The sequence below is a fragment of the Notamacropus eugenii genome, chromosome 6, assembly GCF_028372415.1.
Source record: "Notamacropus eugenii isolate mMacEug1 chromosome 6, mMacEug1.pri_v2, whole genome shotgun sequence".
NCBI lineage: Eukaryota > Metazoa > Chordata > Mammalia > Diprotodontia > Macropodidae > Notamacropus > Notamacropus eugenii.
Genome location: NC_092877.1, coordinates 54,004,450 through 54,028,361, shown reverse-complemented (window position 1 = coordinate 54,028,361; position 23,912 = coordinate 54,004,450). Strand labels below are relative to the sequence as shown.

Here is a 23,912-nt window from a genome sequence, read left to right as displayed (position 1 = left end):
TGAGAAAAGGGAAGTGAAATAGCTTACCCAGGGCTATATGACTAGTAAAATGTCAGAGCCAGGGCTACAACCCATGCTCTTTCAACCATATCACTACTGTCTTTCTCAGCTGTCTCCTCTGATGCCTTCAACTCACCAGTGGAGTCCCAAATTTAGAACCTAAAAGCAATGACCTCAAGACAGCAGTCAAGTGACAAAATGTGGAGGTTCTGAAGGAAATAAGGATGCTAAAATATAAGTCCAGTGGAACATGGTCATTTTGAAGATACACTCAGATCTTATATATAAGCACATTAGCCTGTGTGTGACATCACAGGACCAGACTGGAGGTATGAATTTACCAAGAACTCTCATTAGCAAAGGTGTGAGAGACAATTCCTTGAAGAGGTCCCAGTCAATCCATCAGGTAAGTCTTGACACTTGCCATGTATAGAAGCCTCAATGGCAACTCAACCTTTACGCTTGGCTTTTGGATTACTATATGTTCCAGAGTGGGGAATTCTGTCCTCTGGGAAATCCAGAAAGAAGATTAAGTAGCCATATGACAATCTGGGTCACATTTCCCAAATACCCTTCTGGCAGAGGGATAGAAATTCTGTCCTTGCCCAAATCCCTTAACAAAACAAGCCTTTCTTCATCAGAAGAAATGCCTTTGGGTAAAATCAAAACAAAGACTCCTTTGGCCCAGTGACCTTACTTAAACTTTTATAGCCTTTGTCCTCACCAGGCAACATCTGCCCAATCTCACAGACCTCTCTCCCCCAAAGACCTACAGAGCTCTCTGGCTATAGCAGTTATGTGGTAAGTAATCATCATCAGATACTGTCCTGTAACAGCTCTTTTGCTGCTGTCAAGAAAAGTTGTTTAAATTATGTGAAAAGTTAAGGAATTTAACTTTTTAACTATTTAACATCTGAAAATTTTAACTGTTCAACTTTTCCCAGGCTCATTTAACTTTTCGTTTTAAATTAACTATTTAACTTTTTTGCATTCATGCCGTATTCCTCCAACTAGAACCAAAAAAAATTAGAATTGGTCAGATTTCCAGAAATCAGCCAGTCTAACACATATTCTCTCTACAAATGCCTGAGTGATCATCCAGCTACAAACGAAAACCTCCAGAGATGAGGTTCACTCTTCCACAGTGAAGTTCATCCTCCTGGCAGTTGCAAAGAATCACAGATTCACAGAATCTCAGCACAGAACGAGACCTCAAAAGCCATCTAGTAAGGGGTACCCACAAAAAATATTCCTGACATAGTCATCCAAACCTCACCTGAAGACCTCCTAGTAGTGATACAGAACTTAATCGAGACCCCACTGTACTTGGAGTAGTTCTGTTACCTCTGAGTCAAAATCTACTTCCCTGCAACCTTCCCATTCCAGTGCTCCTAGTTCTGCCCCCTTGGGCCAAACATAACAAATCTATTCCCACATGTCAGATGGCAGCTATCTGAAGCCAGTGATGTTACCTCCTAAATTGTCTTCTCTTCAACTGGCTAAAAACATCCCTATTTCCTTCATTAGCTCCTTGTATGGAATCTAGTCCCTTCACCATGCTGATTGCCCTCCCCTGGATATACTTTAGGTGACTAACATCCCTCCTAAGACATAGAACTCAAAACTGATGTGGTCTGACAAGAATAAAGAACAGAGGGAATACTGTCTCTCTCTCTCTAAGGACACTAAACTCCTTCTCATACCGACGTATATCTAAATTATCCAAAGAGTTCTGGAAACTGCAAAGAGGCATAAAACCACTAAAAGACCCAGTTTAAAAAAATTCTGGGAGTAGCATGGTGGTGACTTGTACTGTGTGACCCTTGGCAAGTCACTTAACCGCAACTATCTCACACACAAAAATATCTGCTTTTGTTGTGGTCTCCAAACTCACTGCCATTTTCCTCTCTCTTAAAGGCTTATACAGTACTTTCTTGACAATAACTCCATGAGAAAGGTCATGCAAGTATTATGAACTCTTCTGACACAGAGACTTTATGTAACTTTCCTGTGAATCATGACAGCCAGGATAACCCAAGTCTCTACTGACTATACGGTAAATGGGCTTTTTTTTTTTTGCATTACATCATGTTTTTTTTTATCTCTGTCTACTATTTAAAAAAAAAATGACCTTCCCCTTGCTTTCACATGCCAGATAACCGTGCATGAACAAGGCTTTGAATGTATCAGGCAATTGGATAATCAAACTGAGCCACAGCTGTGACAAACTCACAGACCAGCAGCAGGGGGAGCCAGTGCTCTTCTTTACAAAACACATCACATCACAGCAGCGATCAAACCAGAGGATCACAAAGCAGATGGATGACAGGGACAGTACCAGACCTGGGAAGACACTGGTTCTAGGATTCTGTGATGTATGAGTCCTAGGATGGAACCCTACTGGCAGCAGAAAGGTCTGGATCCACTATCAAGAGACCTAGGTATTAATGCTGAGTCCAAAACCTAGTGGCAACTTAATCACCCTTCTCTGAGTCTGAATATCCTCATCTGTAAAATGGGAACAGTGACACTGGTACCTGCAAGGAAAGTTCTTTGTAAACTTAAAAGAGCTTTAGAAATATAAGTGGTTATTTTTAATAGCGGCATTAGAAGGGCCCTTAGAGAGCATTTAATCTACCCTTTCACTTTATTTTTTCCTTATTTTTAAATTCCCATTTTTTCCTTCTTTTAATTTCCTTATTTCCGGTCCAGAATTTTTAATATTGCCTTTCAAGAAAATATAAAACTCCCTGCCCTTCTTTTCCAGCTATGTATTCTCAACCATCTTTTCCATTATGCTTTTTTAAAAATGTAAGTTATAGTGTCTTAAACCTCACCTCTTATGATTAAGAGCTGGGTACCAGGGATGGTTGGCAAGAATCTTATCTTACCTCTCTGTCCAAAGTTAATATAGTGTTGTTTTGTGAGGTTCCTGTTGTCAAGTGTGACAAAATACAGAAATGAATGGCCAGATAAGGTTCAATTGGCTCCAGTGGCTTACCTGCCTGGGTAGTCTGAGATCTCCTGCCATCTCCCTCTGGGTCTGTTTTGGTTGACTTTGGCTAGTGACCCTCTGGGAAAGGCAGGCAGAAAGCTCATGAGGCATTTTTGTGTTCATCTGGGTATTTGTGTGTGGTCCATATGTGTATGGTACTCTGTCTGAAGCCATGACAAAAAGTACATCAAAGAGGGAGTCTTGTTGTCCCACATGGCAGAAGAAAAGAGACCTCCAAAGTCCCAACATCCTGTGGCCAATAAACTCCCTTGTTTAGAACACAAAGCTAAGACAATGAGGCCAAGGTCAAAGACTAAACTACTTATGAGTTGGCTAGCTTAGCTCTCACCCACAGCCACTACAGCTTGGGGCAAGACAGGGAGAAGACAATTCACAGCATATGTCCTAGAGACAGGGTGGATGGCATCCCTTTTTGCGTACAAAGGACAACACCAGTTTTCCATACACAATATGCTCACACAGGGTTGTTTCTGGAAACTGCTTCGATTCAATCCAATTGGATGGATGGAGCCAGGAAACAATTCAAGTAGTCATCATGAGGCACAGGCAAGACTGATGTAAACTGGATCAACAAAAGATTTTGGCCACATGTGCTCATATGTATTTACCAATTCCATTTCTTAAGTCTCCACCAAGTTCTAGTTCAAATGCCATCTCCTGCATGAACACTTCTTTAAGTCCCAAAGGAACATGAACTCTGCTTCCTCTCCACTCTCCCAGCATGCTGTCTGTACCTCTAATGCATTAATCTCATTCTATATTATTTCCTAGTTTTATGTGTTCCTATGTATCTTCTATTGGGTACTGAGGTCTAGTGGAAAGAGCATTGGACTTGGAGTCAAGAAAGATCTGAGTTCAAACCCTGACTATGGCACCTATTAATTGTGTGCCTATGGCCAAGTCACTTGGCATCTCTAACCATCAGATTCTTCATCTATAAAATGTGGAGAATAACAAAATCTACCTTCACGGGGTCCTCCTGAGGAACAAATGAGATGATGTACATGAAGCATTCTTCAAATAACTGCAGGTTATCACTAATTCATTATGATTACTGCACAACAAGGTTTGATGAGGACAGGCACCATATCTTGAGATAGCAAGAGGCAACAGGATTTGGAATCAGAAGCCCTCATTTAAAGTCCTAGGCTAGCTCTCCACTTATTAACTCTGTGATCTTGGAAAAGCCAGTTAACTCTGAGCCTCAATGTCCTAATCTGTCATCTGGGGATAGTAACAGGTACACCACTTTACAGCATATAATATTTATACTATATGCATATATTATAAGTACCATATATAATATATGAGATTTACACTACTTTAGATTACAGAGGGTCTTTGTAAGAAAATGGCTTTAAAAATTGTAGACGCTATATGAATCAGAGCTATTATTATTCATATCTATATAATATTAATAATTCACTTTCAAAGGTAGGGGAGGAATTTTAGTAGACTGTAAGTGAGTTCAATGAATTAACAACACCCTATGCTGGTCAAACAAGTCAATAAAATCTTAGGTTGTATTAATTAGAGGCAAATGTCCAGAACAAGGAAAATGAGTTTCTCTGCCCAAATCAGACAGATGTGATATACTGTATGAAGTTCTGGTGGTCATAGGAAGGCTCTGGTTCAAATCTAGCTTTGGATACTTACTAGCTGTGAGACCCTCGGCAAGTCACTAAATCACTGACTGCCTCAACTTGCCCATCTGTAAGATGGCAATATTAATAGCACCTAGCTTCCAAAGCTGTTGTAAGAAAAAAATAAGATAATATTTGTAAAATGCTTTGCAAACCTTAAAGCATGATATAAAAAGCTATCATTATTATTGTTATTTTCATGAACATGCAAAAGAGGACAACCAGGCTAGGAGACTGCACCATACAAGGATCAGTTAAAGGAATAAGAATATTTATCCTAGAGAAGAGAAGCTCAGGGAGAGACAGGACAGCTGCCTTCATATCTAAAATGTTACCATGCAGAAAACAGAAGATTCATTCAAAGGCAAAAAAAGACAGACCTGAGAGCCAGGAGTAGAAGTTACAAAGAGACAAACTCAGTTCAATGTAAGAAAAAACTTCCTTTTAACTGGAGTGGTCCGGAAATAGGAGGGGTTGTTTTAGCTGGTCACAGACTTAGAGATGGAAGGGACCTCTAAGTTATTTGACCTAACATCCTTTTTACATAAAAGGAAACTAAGATCAAAAGAAGTGACTTACCCAAAGACACAAAAATAAGAAGGGGCACAGCCAGAACTCAAGCCCAGTTCCTACAATCCTTCTTCAGCTACATTCCTCTACTCTAAGTCTTTGAGCAGCTAGATAGTCATTTGTTGGGGAGGCTATAAAGGGGTGGGATTGGACAAGCTGATCTTTTGAGTTCCCTTTGTGTTGTGAGAGTCTGTGATTCCATGAATATCTTACCCAGAGATATCTGTGTGGGTCCCTAAAAATTTCCATTACATCTCAATAGTTCTCATCAACATTTTATGATTTTGTCTCTGGCCACTGGTGAAACAGGCTCAAAGAATCTCAGCAGGACTCAGGATGGCTCAGAGCACTTCATGTTTCAATACTTGAAACTCATGCCCAGTTTTCCAAAGGTGACCAAATCTCCAAGTTTTCCTTAGAAATCCAAAACACCTGAAGAACATTAGGTTGAACATACTAATTAACAAAGGACCTTAGAGGACATCTCCTCTCATTCTACAGAGGAAGGACTTTCAAGGCCCAAAGAAGGAAAACCATTTGTCTGAGGTCACACATACAAAAAAATAGTTCTTCTAACCAGTCCTGTGCTCTATCCACTGGTGATAATAAAGGCAACTGCCTGTCAAGTCTGGTTTACAAAAGAGTTCAGGGACTTTATCTCTCTAAATCCTACCAGCTCCCAGAACATCTCAGTTAATTTTGGTCAGAGACCTATACAAACCCTCAGGATAGCAGCTCCTAACCACAGCTTAATGGAAAACCATATGATCTGGCACAGCCATCAAAAGGCAACGCCCTACAGCATTATTTCAAAAGCTCCAAATACACAGATTTTCCCTGGATGTTCCAAAGTCTCATCATTCATCCTGCCTACTCTTCCCCTTACAAGGACTGCTCAGAAGTACTAATAGATGACATTTCTTCATCCCTTCAACTGCAAGGCAGCATGAGCCTTTGGAAACCATAAATACACTCATGCCTATTTCTCCTGCTGCAACCACAACAAAGTCTGGGCAGTTTTTATTTTTGAATATGCAAGAGGATCGTGTTTGCCCAAAATAGAACACTTTTAAGGAAGTAAGATAGTGCAGTGAAAAATGAGTACTGAACCTGGAGCCACACTGTACTAGTACAAAGTCTCCCTTTACTTACTCTGTGACGTTGGGCAAGTCAATTCATTTTTCTGAAACTGTTTCCTCATCTATAACAAAAGAAGGCTGTGGCCAAGTGGCCTCTAGGGCCCCCCTTCCAGCTCAGATCCTCCAATCCTAAGGTTGACTTCAGATTTATATCACAGGAGCACAGGGAATATAAACAGGATTTATAGCTAGAAGGTACCTTAGAAATCATTTTCCAGAGGAAACTGAGACCCAGAAGAATTAAGTAATTCTAAGGCCCAGCTCAACCACTTACTAGCTTGGTGACTTTCAGCAAGCCATTCTTTCTCTATAATCCTCAGTTTCCCTCTCTGCCAAATGGGAATCATAACAACATAAGGATCTAGTGAGGCAACGTAAGTGAAAACGTTGTGTGACCACAAAGTACTAGAGAGCCATAAGCTGGTATTACTTAGTGGTCCATTTAGGACAAACAAAACAGAGACCAGATTTGATTGTAACAGGAGTGTGAATGAACCAAAGGACAGCAAGGGAGAGGAGCTAAGTGCCTGGGACTGATAAATCTGGACTGTAGGGATATTTCAGAATGAAAACCACCCTGCATCCCAGGGTGTGGTTTCTGCAACCTGCCATTTCAAGTGGAGCCACGAATGCTAGCCTAGGCAGGCGCCAATACCAAGGGGTCACTCTACACTTCTTATATTAACCTGGGAGGACAGGACGAAGGCCAAAGGGGCCTTTTGTGGGGGAGATGCCCCGGACGATGCAGTCGAAAAGAAAACTGATCTGCTCTCCTTCTGCACAAGAAAGGAAAAATACACCAGCCCCTGGAAAAGAAGAAAAAGAGGACATTGTCAATCTAGGCTCTTGTTTTGACAACTGGGCAAAGCGATTAAAAAAAAATCTACAGACATGGTGTCCTGAAGAATGTGGACTGCTCGGCACCAGAGGAAATCAGTGTGATTTACGAGCCAAGAATAAAATGACCCAATCTAACCCCAGCACACACCAAGAAGGAGAAGCAAAGGCAGATTCTATACTTAGTTAATCACTTCTCTAGTTCAAATAAACCTCAGGAGGGAGAGTCATGCAAATGAACTGAAAGAAATTAGAGAGCTTAAAAAATGAGCCCCATAACAGAGTTGCTGGATTTTTATGTTCTGCTATTATGGATCCTGCTTTTCTTTGGGAGCCTTAGCGTTTCCCATCTCAGCTGATCCAAATGAAGTTCTCAGGTAGGAAAGAAAAAAACCTGCCCGTAACAGTGAAAACCAAAACACTTTTGTCATTTACATGACATGTCTAATTACAGGGTAAATCTTTCATTGGTGATGGCAACATGGATAGAAAATGGTTACTGCATCACTGACCAGCAAGGGATAAAAATGCTAAAAAAAAACCTATTTTTTTACCCAGAATTTTGGAACACATTCTGTTCATTCTCAGAGACCTGGGTTCTAATTAAATAAGGTATATGACTATGGCTAAGTTCCTTCACCAGTCTAAGTCTCAAGTTCCTCATTTGTAAAATGGGGGATTGAGTTGAGACCCCTCCAGCTCCTAACTTCTGGGATATCTGAGCATAGTTAGACCCAACTCTAATTGCAACAATTATGGGTTTACAATTTAAAATCTACGAAACAGTCTCTTGAGGGCCACTTGTTTTTTACTCTTTATTCTATCAATCAATCAATAATCAATCAATAAACATTTTTAAGTGCCTACTATGGAAACAAAAAGAGGAGCTTACAATCTAATTCTACCTTATCAGTTTTATTCTGGGTCCCCTCATAACAAACAAGGTCCCAAACAAAAATTGACACTCCCTGAGAAAGCCAAAGAAGGGGTGGAATCAAAATGATGGTGTGAAAGACAAAGAAGTATGGAGGTCATCATGGTGGCACAGAGAGCCAGCAATGTTCACGCATTCATTATTTATGGGACACCTAGTATGATACTGAGTAAACTCCTGGGACTGGAAATGAGGAAGAGAATTGAGACAAGCTATGGTCCTGGGCCTCTTTGAGGAGGATAAGACATGGACACAAACAGTTATTACAGAGGCAAGCGCATGATCGGTGTCACAAGAGAACAGAGAGCAATAGGAAGCCAGAAAAATGACAGCGTGGAATGGTCCATGAGCTAGGCTTTTAAAGACTGAAAAGCAGAAGAGGAGGGATGGGCAGCTAAAGCCAGTACAGAATAGGAGCAAAGGTCAAAGGGGGGAAAGCACACAGAAAGCTATAATAAAAAACCAATACTATAAGGGCATTACAGAAGGGGAGCTAAGCACTACATGAGAATCGTTGGACTCAGGAAAAGAGCCAAAGAGGGGGCATATGAAACAGTCTATAAAGGACAGATGGGAATCCAATAGGCAAAAATGGGGAGGAGGGCATCATGGGAAACAAGGTAAGTAAAGGCAAGGAGGGGGAATAATTGGGTAGAGGAAGGGGAATGTTGTGGGGAGAGATAAGTCTGAGGGAAGGTAGACTGGAGTTGAGTTATGCTGGCAAATGTTTTACAAGTGATGAAAAGAAAAAGCTTACACAAAACTTTTAATTTGCATTATTAACTTTTTCCCCATCATTTTCTTTGTTGATTGACTGTTTCGGCAATCAACAAAACAACAGATAAAGCCCTGATTAGTAGAGTTTGCTGATTTCGGAGGTGTCAATGCTCACAATGAAAATTTAACAGCTGGTTCTCATCAGGTGGTTTGAGCCGGGACCAGGACATCTCTGACTGGGGCAGTCAGTTTACTAGCATTGTGTTAAGCTCTTGGGTTATAAAGAAAGGTAAAAGACAGACCCTGCTCTCAAGGAGCTTATAATCTCACTGAGGAGACAACATGAAAATAACCATGTACAAGCAAGTTATATACATAAGATATATACAAACAAGATATGTGTGTATATGTGTGTGTGTGTGTGTGTGTGTGTGTGTATATATATATATATATACAATACACACATATCTTCTTTGTATATAATGTACATATATAGAGAAAAACTGGAGATAATGTCCATATATAAGGAGAAACCAGAGATAATCGAGAGAGGAAAGGTGGAAAATTCATTAGAATTGAGGGATTGAAAAATGCTTCTTGCAAAAGGATGGATGAATGGATGAAGAAAACCCAGAGTGTGTTCTTGGGAACTAAGAAAACTCCATTTTGGCTGAAGTACATCCCAACACCTCAAGAGCCTGGAATTCTGACAATATCGGTACTCCATCTACTGACAGATTACAGCCCCTCTACTATGAAGGTTGGTCCTTAGACAACATGATCTATAATTGGTTCTCTATTCAAAACCTTTCCAGCTTGGGGGAAAGCTATCAAGAACATAGTTAACAAGAACCTTGAGTCACCTCTTCACCATGATAAAGGATTGTAGGACTTCAAGAGGAGGACAGGGAGGTGTTTTTAATGTCAAGCACAAGGAGTAGATAATCACAAGATAGGATTGAATAGGTTGGATGGTACTAGATTGTGGAAAGCTTTGAAAGCCAGTGAAAGCAGTCTGAATTTTAGAGCAGGAGTTCTTAAACTGTTTGGATGTCAAGGGTCCCTTTGGCAGTCTGGTGATGATTTTAAATATATAAAATAAAACAGACAAAATTACAAAGGGAACCAATTATGTTGAAATAGTTATTCCCCCCAAAAAATGTTTTTAATAAGTTCATAGGCTCCAGGTTAAGGATCCCTTCTCTAGAGGCAATAGGAAACCACCAAGATTTCTGAGCACAAGAGTAAAGAATAAGGTTTATGGACATGGAACATTATTCTGACAGTGGTGGAAAGGTTGGATTGGAGGGAGGAAGACATAAAAAATAGAGGCAGAAAGACATGTTAAGAAGCTACTTCAACTGTCTAGGTAGGTAAGAATGCCAATGGTAGAATGGTGGCAGTCAGAACAGAGGAGAAGGGATGGGGGTAAGAAGTGGTACTGAGGAGAAATTGATGAGTCTCTATAACCTATTGGGTTGATATGACAGATGAGAGAGACCCACCCAACCAATGCCAGTGGGTTTTCAGCTTTCTCAGGGCACCTATTTCTTTACTGGGCAGATGACATCAAAACTGAACACTCACGTTCTTCTCTACCATCCTTCACTTGGGATAAAAGAGAAACAGAAATATTTTTGATACAGTATCAGTGAGGTCATGTTTATTTCTTATTAAATATCACAAGAAAGTATGAGCAACACATACTTTGTTTTCATTTCAAGAATCCACAATTTTCACCCAACAAATATCTCAACCCCTCTGTACCACTTTAGTGGATGAGTTCAGGAACTGCTATGGCCCCAAAACTTCATTCCTGTTGAATTAACCTTCCAGTGATGAGTTTCTCTGCTCTTAGAGTGATCTGCAGATTAACATCATAGGCCATCAAGGGATCTGTCCTTGAAATCTTTGCAACTTGGTTAAACCTATCAAGGCTTGTGTTCTGCTAGTATATATAGCCTTTGACAACCTGAGGTCACCACTATAGCATGACGAGACTCTGAGAGAGGACTTCAGCGAAGAAAATAAACCATTTGTGACAACAAAATAGAGAAAAACTCGGGTTTCTAAAATTACTTCCACGCTGAAATTCCATGTCCCTGGACAGTCCTACCACTTACCCCAACACCTCATCTTTAGATGAGGGAAGTTGTTTATAAATTTAAGCGGCCAGACAATTTTGGGAAGTGAGGCACTGATCTTCTGAGGATGATTCTATAATGGAGAAGTGAAGCCAGAGTGTATAAGTGAAAAAGGGGATATTTTCTTCTTTGCAGACAGTACTCATTCAATAAATATAGACTTTATTTTCTAGTACTCCTAATCTCTCCCACTCTGTGGCTATTCATCTCCTCACTGGCAGATGTTCCCAAATAACTGGATTCATCTAAAATCTATCAGCCCTACCACACAATCTTACACTTGATTATCCACTCTTTGGTGTCACTGGCTAATTATTTCATGGAAGTTAGCTCAGCCTCCCTATCAAATATGCAAATACCTTAGGGAAGATAATGACATCTTTTTCAATTCAATTCAGCAAATTAATTCAATGTTTCCACTAGGAATAAAAAGATAAAAATGACTTAATCCCCCCTTCTCAAGGAGCTTACAATCAAATATTTCAATTCGACCCATGTCCCTAACACTTCTTACCTATGTGATGTGGGGCAAGTCATTCTCTGAACCTCAGTTTCCTCATCTGTAAAATGGAAAGGCTGGTACAATTCATAGTACCTCTACTCTCAGGGCTGTTAGGAGGATCAAAATGCTGTCCAATGCCTATTGTTGAATTGTTGCTGAATGCCTACTATGGGCAAGGCATTGAGCTCATCACCATGGGTGAATTTCTCTGATGTTCCCCAATGTTGAGCCACTCTGAAAAGAAATCCCTCCTGTGGAATAGAACATGCCCACTTGCCGTGAGGAAAGTGTTATCAAGCTCACTTTACACATGGAGAAAATGAGGTGCAAAGATGTAAAGAAATGAGTAGCTAAGCCAGGTTTTCTAACGTCCTTACAAGCATCCTACACCAACAACGCTGCCATCTTTTCTGGCTTGAGCTCAAGGCAAATTAATCTGGGGTATACTGAGTTGGAGTATATCTGGGTTGGAAGAAAAGGCAGATAGGTGTCACAGTGCTTAGAGCACAGACATAGAGCCCAAGATCTGAATTCAAATCTTTATTCAGACACTTAACTAGCTATATAATGCTGGATAAGTGACAAAATATTAGATCTGAAAAGGACATCAGAGGCTTGATGACTTCCGAAGTGCCTTTCATCTCCTTAATTCTATGATTCACTGACTTGATTCTAAAGATGTCTGGGTTATCTTTCTCACACTACCAACACTGTCCCTGGCACCTTTTTTTTTACATCATCAAGACATGCATAGCCCAGGAAACAAGACCTTAAGACTATCATCTGAAAAGAATAAACCTGGCCTTCCAGGCCAAGCCAAGTTCAGCTATGAGAGCTAACCAAGTTCATGCGGTGTATGTATGAGGTCAACTGCTCTCAACCCTGTGGAGGCCCCATCATGGGAAATGTAGAGGTCCTAAGGGCTGTTCACAAGGGACTCCCCAATGTTCATGCAGCAATATGAATACACAAAGTATAAACTCCTCTTCTTGCATCCCCTCCAGTGCTTAACTCAGGAGCCTACACATAGAAAATGGTCAATAAACATTTTTATTCAACATCAGGAATCAACTATAATGATTGAACAGTAAGTCACATTTCTATAGCACTTTATAAAGTTCTCAATGCACTTCCCCTTCCCAAACCTGAAAACCAAGTATAGAAGTGAAAGTAACAACGCTTCCCTTCCTTTTGACAGATGAGGAAACTGAGGCTCTTCACACAGAGTTGTCACTCACACAGATGGACTGATTCCAAGACCAGAATTCTTCTTAATGTACCATGTAGGACCTAAGGTAGAGTGGAGTGAAGAACACTGGTTGTCAGAAGATATGGGTTCTAATTCTGGCTCTCTTGTTTACTACCTGTGTGAACATGTCACTTCTGTTCTCGAACCTCAGTTTCTTCATGTGTAAAATGGGCTTGCTAACATTAGCATGCTAATATGTGGAAAATGGGCTTGCTAACATGAGCATGCTAACATGCTAACACCTCAGAGAGTTGTTGTAAAGTGATTGCTTTCTATACAATAAAGCTTCACCTCGAGGATATGTAATAAAACGATGATAAACCAAGGCCAAGGTCCGGAAGAGAGGTGGGGAGAAAATTCTCTATAGGTCCTTTCTAAATTTGGAGGAAAAGAAATCTATGGTACTCCATCCCAGGTCATTGAAGGTGTTACTGGAATTAAAAGGTTTTGTGACTTTTTTTCATCAGATTGACCAAAGAAAAAATAAATAAAGCTTCACCCCTGGGATATGGGACCTATTGTTTGCATAGCCAACACAAAAATCATAGGTTTGAAGCCTTTCTGCCTGGATATGTTGAGGATAGGTAGGGTGTCCATCAAGGTAGTGAAATATTTTTAAAAGCTTGATGTCCCAGGGCCTAAGGTGACTCATAAAAATGGAATGATTACCAACCACATGAGCTTGAGAAATCAAATACAGGACATGTACTGCCTAGACATACCATCTTCCCCTCCTTCTCCCATACATACATACATACACACACACACACACACACACACACACACACACACACTCCCTACTCTGCAGCAGTTAATGAAATAACACCAACCTTACTCCCAAAGCCTGGGCAATGAATGGGGAGCACAGAGCTGGCTGGCTCACGTTCTGCTGACATTAGGAAGGCCACAAGTACAAATGGCCTGGTTTCTCTTCCAACGTGGCAGTGTCACTGCCCAGGAATTCTCTGATAGAGTTACACTAGCTGCCCATCTTGCCCAAAGAAAGGAAAACTGAAAAAGGAGAGAGGACATTGTGGGTGTTGGCTCCATGGTAAGGGTGGGGAAGTCAGGTCTGAGCCCAGTTGAAACATCTGTCTCCCAGTCATGCTGTGACCTTTGTGGACCTGCCATGATGGAGGTGATCCAGATACTTTGTGAGTATGGACTGGATCCCTATCAGACTCCCACAAGTAGCTATTTTTTAATGTCCAATCAACCCTGTACATTATTCTCGTGGGAATGGGGGTGGGGGGATGGGAGGGTGGTGAGAGATGTGTGTAGCCAGTAAGAAGCAGCAGCAAGGCTTTAAGAGTGAACAGAGGCCAGAATCATAGAATCTTAGGCTGGAAAGGACCTTAGAAGGCATCTAGTCCAATGAGTCCCCAACATCCCCAAAAAGCAATCATTTAGCTGCTCCCTGAGGACCTCAGGGTGGGGGTCGGGGGACTCTCCACCTCCTGAGGTGACCCAGTCGACTTTCTCTCAGCTCTGCTTGTCAAGAAGTTTTCCCTTCCTGGTATGATGGCAACATCTGCCTTTCTGCCTTTTCTTTAGACACTTTCTCCTTCTGCCCACCAAGTCTAATCCCTGCTCCACTGATAGCCTTTGGAATACTTGAAGCAGGGACCATACCTCACACCTCAGCCCCCAAGTCTTCCAAAATTGTTAGTTCATTGGTATAAGAAATGTCATCGTTTAATTGTCCTCCAAAACCTCACCTTGGCAGAGAGGTGACCCTGGGTTCTGACCCTGGGCTATGTCATAGAATACAACCACTGGCAGCTTCTACTGCACTGGAAAGCCTGTGAAAACAGACCTGGCAATGGCCTGCATGTCTGTCATCTGAGGGTCAGCCTCGCTAAATGCGGAAATGCTCTCTCACCAGAAAGCTGGACAGCAGGAGATCATTACTTTTTTGGACACAGCAACTAATGAAATTGTGCATGATGCAGAGGGGCTGTAATCAGTGTCAGGGGATAGAGTGACCATACCAATGAAATCACAAGTTAATGAAGTAAGGCACTTTAGATAGCATCTAGCCCAACTGAGGCTCAGGAAAGGGAAGTGATTTGCCCAAGGTCACTTAGCAAATAAATGTCCAAGCCAGGATCAAAACCTAAATCTCCTGACCCTCCCCAGCAATACCCACCACTGGCAAAGCTCTGAGGAGCCCCAGGGGTCTGTAAGCTTAGGAAAAGCTCTACCTCAATGAGGTCCTTGTTCTAATGGGAATTAGCGTGGCACTTCAGGACTGGAGGAAGGCTGACATCACAGGCATTTGGGAGCAAAAAAATATAAGGCATGTGGTACTGTAACGCCAACACAGCTGCTTACTCACGCTGAAATCCTCCCCCTCCAGCCTGCTGCTGTGGGGTGGAGGGGGGTGGGGTGGTAAAGAGGCTTGGAGAGCTCGTGTCACTGCTGCTCACAAAAGGCTGAAAGACTAATCCTGTGGTTAGGGACAGTTGGCAGAAGGCTGCAGGACAATTAGTCCTCCAACTATAAAAAACATCTTTACTAAAGAGAAACCATGTGCACAGTGGTTTGCTCAAGTTCTAGCTCACTGCCCTATAGTGGCTCACATTTCTGTAACACTTTAGGGTACACCAAGGGAAATCAGTCAAAGAAACTGAGGCTCCAGAGGAGGTGAATTATCTTCCCAAAGGCATACAGCCCTAATGGCAGAGGACAGGGGTGAATGGGGAATGGGGACAACAGTCCTCCCCAGTGTTGCCCAAACAACAAGGAAATATTTAACAAAATGAATAAAAATATAGTAGAACATAATTTTAATATGACATTTTCTAAGTAGATATGCAGCTAGCAGGAATCCTTACATACAGGTTTAGTGGTATCACTTCTGCTTTTGCTCCCTGAAGACTTCAGGATGGGGGTTGCGGGACTCTCTACCTCCTGAGGTGGCCCAGTCAACAAAGAGATTGACATCAGTGGTGTAGTGGACAGAACATTTGATAGGAGTCAGGAGACTGAAGTTTGAATCCTGGTTCCGCTGTATGACACCAGACAACCCAGGGGTGTGCTGCAAACTATTCCAACCAGTGAGCAGATGGTTAAACTTGCAGCATGGGTACTTACACCTCAGAAATCAGCCAACACTACAGATCAGGGTTTGATGTATTATTTCACTGATTGTATAGAGTTAAGAAAATGATGGAGAAAATGATAATTATATAGATTAAACTTGGAAGTATGTCCTGCATACCCTTTATTCCTCCAAGAATAAATTGTTAAGCATTTACCAGCATACTGGGCAAGACTCTTCCATTTCTGAGACTAAGCTTCTTCATCTATAAAATGAAGGCATTGTCCTCGAGCATCAGTAAGATCCTTTCCAGTTTTGACTGTTTGTGCTGTAAGTCCCCCCAGTTCTAACCATCAATGAGTTTATATATCTGAGGGAAGACTCAAATCTAGGTCTTCTGACATCAAGTCCAGTGTGTTTTCCATTTTACTACACTGGTTCTCCCAGGAAGATGCCTAGAAACTTATTCTCAAGTACAACTCACAGAGATTAAAAAAAAATAAAAAGGTTTCAAATAATTACATCTTATCCTCAGGTAATACTTAATTATACAACACAGAAACTTTAATTCAGCCTGGAAAACCACCACTCTACATTGGATCCAAAGCAAGTGGTGATTCATATCAAGTAGGTAGAAAAGAACAGAAAGTCCATTCATTTTGCGAGGGATGGGGGTCGGGGAGAGTAGGGGAAAGTTCTTAAGTTTCTTATAACATGGATACCTTTGGTAGTCTGGTAAAACATATGCCCCTTCTCAGAATAACATTTTTAAATACATAAAATAAAATATTTACATTGCAAAGAAAATAAATCATATTGATTACAAAGGAAATTTACAAAGGAAATCAATCATATTGAAATAAAGGTATAGTTATCAAAAATGCTTTTTTTTCAAAGTTCACAGAACATAGGTTAAGAAGCCCTGCCGTAGTGGTAGATGTAGGGGTGTTATGAAGATAAAATGAGTTAATGTATCTAAAATCCCATTGTACTAGTAAAACAGTATATAAATGGATTGGTATTATCATTATAAGGTCTACTTACAAAGCAAGATAGGATCTACCAAGCCATAGCCTCACTGAGACCTCATTAAACATCTGTTTCCCTGGGTAGTGTAAGAAATTAGCCCAGAGAAATGAAAAGATTAAAACTGATTTTGTATCAGTTTTCTTATTGATTCTATTTACAAGTAATTGATTTTGTCTGTAACTTCTTTAGTCAAGGTTCTTTGTTTCTGAACTTAGTTCAGAGTTTAGCTGACCTGTAATGGGTTAAGTTTAAAAATTCAGTCTTATTGCCTCAAGGAATTTAACTGCCTTGGAGAATGTGTGTGTTTGGGTCTGATATCTTTACTCTACCAAGCCATCCTTCAAGGATGCCTGCTTTGCTGTCTAAATGTCTGGGCCACTACCTCACAACCACACTCAGACAATGAGAAAAGAAGGGGGATTATTGCTAGTTTCCATTACCAAACTTTCAACCAATCCTATTGTTCCCTGCACCTCAACTCTGAAATCAATCATGTTGTCCTCAATCTCATGATGTCATCCACCCTGCTCTGGTCTTTATTCTGTACACCTCAAAATCCTCCATAAGGGGAACTGTCCTCTTGTTTGGGGTATTAAGGAAAGCAAGTTGTTGACCCATTTTTTGACAGGGAGCATGCCCACTACTAATAAATGAAATCTTGCTCAGAGATATGCTTCAGTTTACTCTTCTGTTAAAATTTGCAACAGAAAGAAATATAATTTTGTCCATTTTACTGATGCAAAAACTGAAAACAAAACAGAAACATTATGAATAACTAGAAATCAGCTAGCAGCTTGTAGATGACATGTATGGGTACACACACTGTTTTTACTCAAGAATCCTGGGTCATTATTTCTTGGGGGATATTTCAGGGGCTCTCAAACCAATGACTAATGATATCTGCTGCAGGATGGATAAGACAAAGTATCTTAAGTGAAATAATAGTTGCCATTTCTATAGCATGTAAGTTTTACAAAATTACTTCCCTAAAACAATCTTGGTAAGCACTCAGCCTTAAGTCAGGAAGACTTGAGTTTAAATCCAGCCTCAGGCTTTTACTAACTGTATGACACTGAGCAACTCATTTCACTACTGTTTGCTTCAGTTTCTTCATCTGAAAAATGGGGATAATAATAGTACTTACTTTCCTAGGGGTGCTGGGAAGTTCAAATGAGATAATAACTGAAAAGTGCTTAGCATAGTGCATGATAAACAGTAGATGGTATATAAATGCTAGCTAGCATTTATAGTAGTAGTAGTAGTAGTAGTAGTAGTAGTAGTAGTAGTAGTAGTAGTAGTAGTAGTAGTAGTAGTAGTAGTAGTAGTAAGTTCTAGCAGCAGCAACAGTTCAAGTGTTATTAATCTCATTTTACAGAGAAGAAAATAGAGGCTGAAATAAGTAGAAAGACTTTACTCCGGATTAAGGAAGCTAAAGAAATATCAGAGTAGAAACCCCCATCTTCTGAGTCCATGGTTAAGACACTTTCCTCTACTCCACAGCTGCCTCTCAAAAAGGTATTATGTTCAGCTATTAAAAAAAACCCAACCACAGTAATGAAAATGCTCTTTGAGTGAAAAATCTCAATTAGTCCCATGACTGTGCAAGGTTTCTAGCCATCTGAAAACAGCATACAAATTATCTTTGACTCTTGTTTTCTGCAACTTCATGTTATTAAACACAATGCATTCAAATTCTGCCACAAACAAATGCCAGACTATTGTACTTTGGAGACGGTTAATGATACTGATCTGCGATCAGCAACAAAGACTATTATGGAGTCTCTGGTATCTCTCTGCTGGGATCTTTTCATGAAGCTTTTTATTCAGGTTCTATTGGCTTAGTCTTTTGTCTGAGAAAGAACTGCTTTCACCAAAGATCAAAACAAGTCAGTGCTAGACAAATATGACCCAGGAACAGAAAAGAATAGTCTGAATTCACGATGGACACTCAAATTGTGCACAGCAAAGGAAGTGAGAGTGCCTCCATCCTCTGTCCCCAGAAGAACCATACTTCTAGAGCAGTGGTGTCAAACACATGACTGCCACACTCCCGAGTGCAGCCCAAACCAGACTGAAATGTAATTGGGAAATATTTAACAAAATAAGGATACAACAGAATATAGATAATGTTAATGTATGGTTTTCTAAGTCAATACGTGGCCCTTGGCATTCTTCTGTATGATTTAACAGCTTCCCCCATTTAAGTTTGACACCACTGCTCTAGAGTATTCTAGACACCACATTTGAGGAAGGTACTAACAGGAAGTTTATATACAAGATAAGTAAGAGAGCACCTAGCTACCCTTCATGAATTCATGTCAGCTGGCCCAGATAAACTACATCCACAAATATGAAAGAACTAGCAGATATGCCTGGTGAGACACTATCAGTCATACCTGAAAGATGATGGAAAACAAAAGAAGTTCTAGATGGTAAATGTCCCAATTTTGAAAAAAATCTGCAAAACAAGAGTCTGTAAATTAGAGGCTACTAAGCTTGATTTTAATTCCTGGGAAAACTCCAGAATGAACCACTAAAGAGAAGGACAGTAAGCATTTAGAAAATGAAACAGTGATTACAAAGAACCATCATGATTTCATCTAGAACAGGTAATGACAAATTAAATCAAATTTCTTTTTTTTTGAAGATTACTCTATTAGTAGAAAAGGAATGAATTTAACTTGCTTTAGTTTTAGGAAAGTTTTTGATAAAGTATCTCACACTATTCTTGGGGGAAAACTAGAGAAATATGAGCTAGACAATAAAGAAATTGGATTGATTCAGAATTAGCTGGATGATTGGACCCAAAGAGTAGTTAATGGTTCAATGAGAACATGGCAGGAAGTCTAAAGAAGCCCAGAGGTCTGTGCAGGGCCCTGTGGCATTTAACATTATCAGTAACTTGGATCAAAGAACAGATGGCATGCTCACCAATTTACAGATGACACAAAGCTGGAATGGGTAGGTAGTACAGTGAATCCAATAGATAGAACAGAATAGAATTAGGATTCCTAAGGAGCTTGACAGGCTAGGACCCTGGGCTGAATCAAATAAGATTAAATTCAATAGGAAGAAATGTAAAATTTTCTCTTAAGTACAAAAATTACCTTCACAAGTACAAGATGAGAGAGCACAGTTAAATAGCAGTTTTAAGAAAGAAAGAAAAAAAAATCTGATGCAAAATGGTAGAGGATCTAAAGTCTGATATCAGTTGGCAGTTATTTGGTTGCCCAAAAACCTAATGCAATCTTGGGCTACACTGTGAAAGAGAGCTTCCAGGAATAGGGGAATAGGGAAGTGATGATCCCACTGTACTATGACCTCAAGAGACCTTGCCTAAAATACTGTGTGCAACTGGGCACCATATTTTAAGAATACTGATAGGTTACAGAACATCAGGAAGAGGGCAATCGGCATGGTGAATGAAGGGCTTTGAGTCCATGCCATAGGTGGATCAAGTAAAGGAACTGGGCATTTTTAGTATGAAGAAGGGAAAACTCAAGGGTAAGGATTGGGGGGAGGGAGAAGGAGAGATGATATCTGACTTCCAGTATATGAAGGACTATCAGATGAAAGAGGAATAAGACTGGTTCTTTTGACCCCAAAAGGCAGAACCAAAAGCAAAGAGTAGAAGTTGCAAAAAAGGAAAGCTTTGATAGCAGGGAAAACTTCCCAACAATTAGACGTGGACCTAGGTTGCCTTGAGCAACTTCTCCTACCTTGGTTGTCTTCAAGCACACACCGTATGGCCACTTGTTGGGTATGTTATGATGTGGATTCCTTTTGTGTATGGATTGGACTAGACAACTGCTGAGGTCTTACAGAACTCTCAAATTCTGTTTGGCTAAGGAAAATAAGAGGTCAAAAGATGCCACAGAGATACCACTTAAAGGAACTGAGGATATTTAGCTTTGCTGCTGTGGTTCAATCATTTTTAGCCATGTCTGACTTTTCATGACCTCGTTTGGGGTTTTCTTGGCAAAGATACTGGAGTGGTTTGCCATTTTCTTCACCAGTTCATTTTACAGATGAGGAAACTGAGGCAAACAGGATTAAGTGACTTGCTCAGAGTCACACAACTAGTGAGTATCTGAGGCTGGATTTGAACTCAGGTCTCCCTGACTTCAGGCCCACATTATCCATTGCATCATCTAGCTGTCCATATTTAGCTTAGAGAAAATATGATAGTTGTATCTAGTATTCAGAGTATTGATACTGGAAAGAGTGAAAATTTGTCCTGCTTGGGTCCAGAGAGAAAACCAAGAGTAATGTGGCTGAGATTATTTTCAGATGAACTGTTATCTAGGCATTCCTCTATCTTGTAATTAGGAAGTTAATTTTTTAACCCAGATTAAGACTTTACATTTATACCTATTGAATCCCATCTTATTAAGTCTGGTTTCATGTTCTGATCTATCCTTTTGCATAATTGACTCCATCATTCAATGTGCTGGCTCTCCTTTGTAGACTTGTACCATCCAAAAATTTGATGAGCATCCCAGCTATACCTTTATCTGAGTACTGATGAAGAGTTTAAAGAGCCCAGGACTAAGAATAGATCCTTGTGGCACTCTGGTAAAGATCTCCTTCCAAGATGATGAGGAAGCATTAATACATGACCACCAAGATCCTGGTCTTTCTTCCCAATCCTAGGTTCACTGCCATCACCATCTGAAGTACGATTCTCATGTTTTCCACTTCTCCCTTTCTCCCACAAAATCCATCTCTGTTATCATGTCTGCTCCTTCCATTCAATCCTCCATTTCTAACCTGTGTGACTCCGTACAAGTCACTTCATCTCTCTTGCCCTCAACTTCCTCCTCTTTAAAGTGGGAATGATGATATTTACCCAGACAATCTCAGAAGTCTGCTATGAAAAATAAACACAACAATAACAAAAAAAGATTTGTAAACAACATCTCATAAAAGCTTAAGTTTCTATCAATGGCCCACTGTCTGAGAAAAATGAAATATCTTCTCTGGTAAATCTCCAGTTACCTAGAAAATTCATCAAAGCCTCTTTTCCCAAGTATCCCAAGGAATTGAGGTCAGACTATATTTATAAAAGAGAGACCCATCACAGAAAATTCCTTAGCTGAAGTTCTACACTATATCCCAAACAATATAAAGCAATCATTTACTAATATCCCATATACATTATCTCAGAGCCAAATTCCACCATGGAGGGCAAGGTAAGAATTAAAGGGGGAGAAACTAGCTTACTAAAATCATGCACACTCAAAGTAACTCCTGGTGTATTTACTATTACTCCCTCAATTCACTACTAGTTATCGCCTGATCTCATCCTACCCTCCATGTATTTATACAGGCCATCCTCCATACCAAAAATGAGCTCACTCATCATCTATACTTGTAGAATCCTTTTTTTCTGTCAAAGTCAAGCTTAGGTATGACCTCCTCCAGTAGGAGAAGACTGAATGCTGAATTCTAGAAACAGTAAATTGCCAGTTGGGAAAACCATAATGGTAATGCGGAATAACATGAAATGCAGTATGTCTGTAAAGGTAAGTGGGAGTTTCCTTAAACAGGCTAATATTTTATCATAGCAGTATTAGGGAGTCACTGCAAACTTTTGAGCTAAGGACTGACAAGACCACATCTATCAGTCTGAGTGATTACTGTGGCAGCAATGTGAAGGATAGAACAGAGGTAGGGAGAGAATGGAGTCCTTTGTAAGGAGACTACTGAAATAGCCCAGGTGGGTGGCAATGGGGCCTCATGCAAAGGTAGATACAGGAGGAGACAATCAAGATTACTGTGTAGGTAGAAACAACAGGACTTGATATCTGTCTGAATATGACAGATGAAAGAGACAAAAGCAGTCTTTGAATATTTGAAGGGCTGTCCAATGGAAAAGGGGTTAGATTTGTTCAACTTAGATCCAGTGAAGCAGAGTTAGGATAGAAGTTGCAAAGAGACAAATTAAGACTTAATGTAAGGAAAAACATACTATAATTATAGAGATGTACAAAAATGGAATGGACTTATTCGATGCATGATAATTTCCTTCTCACTAGAGGTCCTTAGGCAAAGGTTAGATGACCACTGTTAGATATTATGGAAGGTTTTCTTGTTCAGAGATAGGTTGGAATAGATACTCTCTGAGGTCGTTTCCAATTCTGAGATTCCATAATAGGGCTGAAGGTATAGGTCTAGAGCTAAGAAGAGAGGTCAGATCTGGATACAGATATGAGTTATCTACAAAGCTGATACCATGGAAGTAAATGAGATCACCAAGGAAGAGAATATTTTTGGAGATAAGAAAGATAATGACAGATCCTAGGAAAGCACCAATGTTAAGGGTTCAGGAAGATGAGAAGAAACCAAGAAATCCACAATCAGAGAACTAGAAGAGTATGGTACATGAAGATCAAGCATTCATTAGGAGGGTGTGACCAACAGTATGAAAAGCTATAGAGAATTCAAGGATTTCCAGATTTAGATATTAGGACAGAAATGGTGACGTTAAAAGGAGCAATTTTTAGGAGGTCAAAAGAGAGAGAAGCCTAACTGGCAAAGTTAAGATGAAAACAGACATTTTTTAAGTGAACATTTCACCAGTATACTACTTTCTCAGAAGGCTTAGCATGAAGGGGAAGAGAGAGAGATAGGACAGCACTAGACAGCACAGGAAGGTCAATGTAAAGGTGTTTTACGCTTGGGGACACCAGGTATGTTCATGGGCAAATGGAAGAAAACAGCAAGGAAGGAGGGATTGAAGATGTAAGAAGGAAAAAACTTCTAAGAAGCTAGAGAATATGGGATTCAAGGGCACAGATGTAAATTAACCAGCAAAGACATTTTGTTTAGATTTAGTGAGTAGGATGGACATCACTTCACTACCTTACATCTTAGTCTTCTCATGTGTAAAATGAGATGGTTGAACTAGATACTGTTTGAGGGTCTCTTCTGGCTTTAAATTTATGATCCTACAATCAAAAATTAGAATCAGGAGGAAAGAGGAGGTGAAAATGCTAAGAAATGTCAAGCAGTGGTGGCGTGGGACACTCTGAGAACGTTCCTACTGAATGACCAAATTTTCTCTCTGAAGTAGGAAACTAATGAATG

At 40.2% G+C, this 23,912-nt stretch overlaps 1 protein-coding gene across 4 annotated transcripts in view; it reads right to left on the bottom strand.

Annotated features, from left to right (window-relative positions):
* DOK7 (docking protein 7) overlaps nucleotides 1-23,912 on the bottom strand; it is a 136,519-nt gene that overhangs the window by 77,064 nt on the left and 35,543 nt on the right. For 3 of the 4 annotated variants that reach the window (XM_072620087.1, XM_072620088.1, XM_072620090.1), the window contains exon 5: nucleotides 7,055-7,174. The exons of the other annotated variant lie outside the window; for it this stretch is intronic. In XM_072620087.1, coding sequence (XP_072476188.1) covers nucleotides 7,055-7,174 — 120 coding nt within the window. The remainder of the gene's footprint in view (nucleotides 1-7,054; nucleotides 7,175-23,912) is intronic. 4 annotated transcript variants of the gene reach the window in all.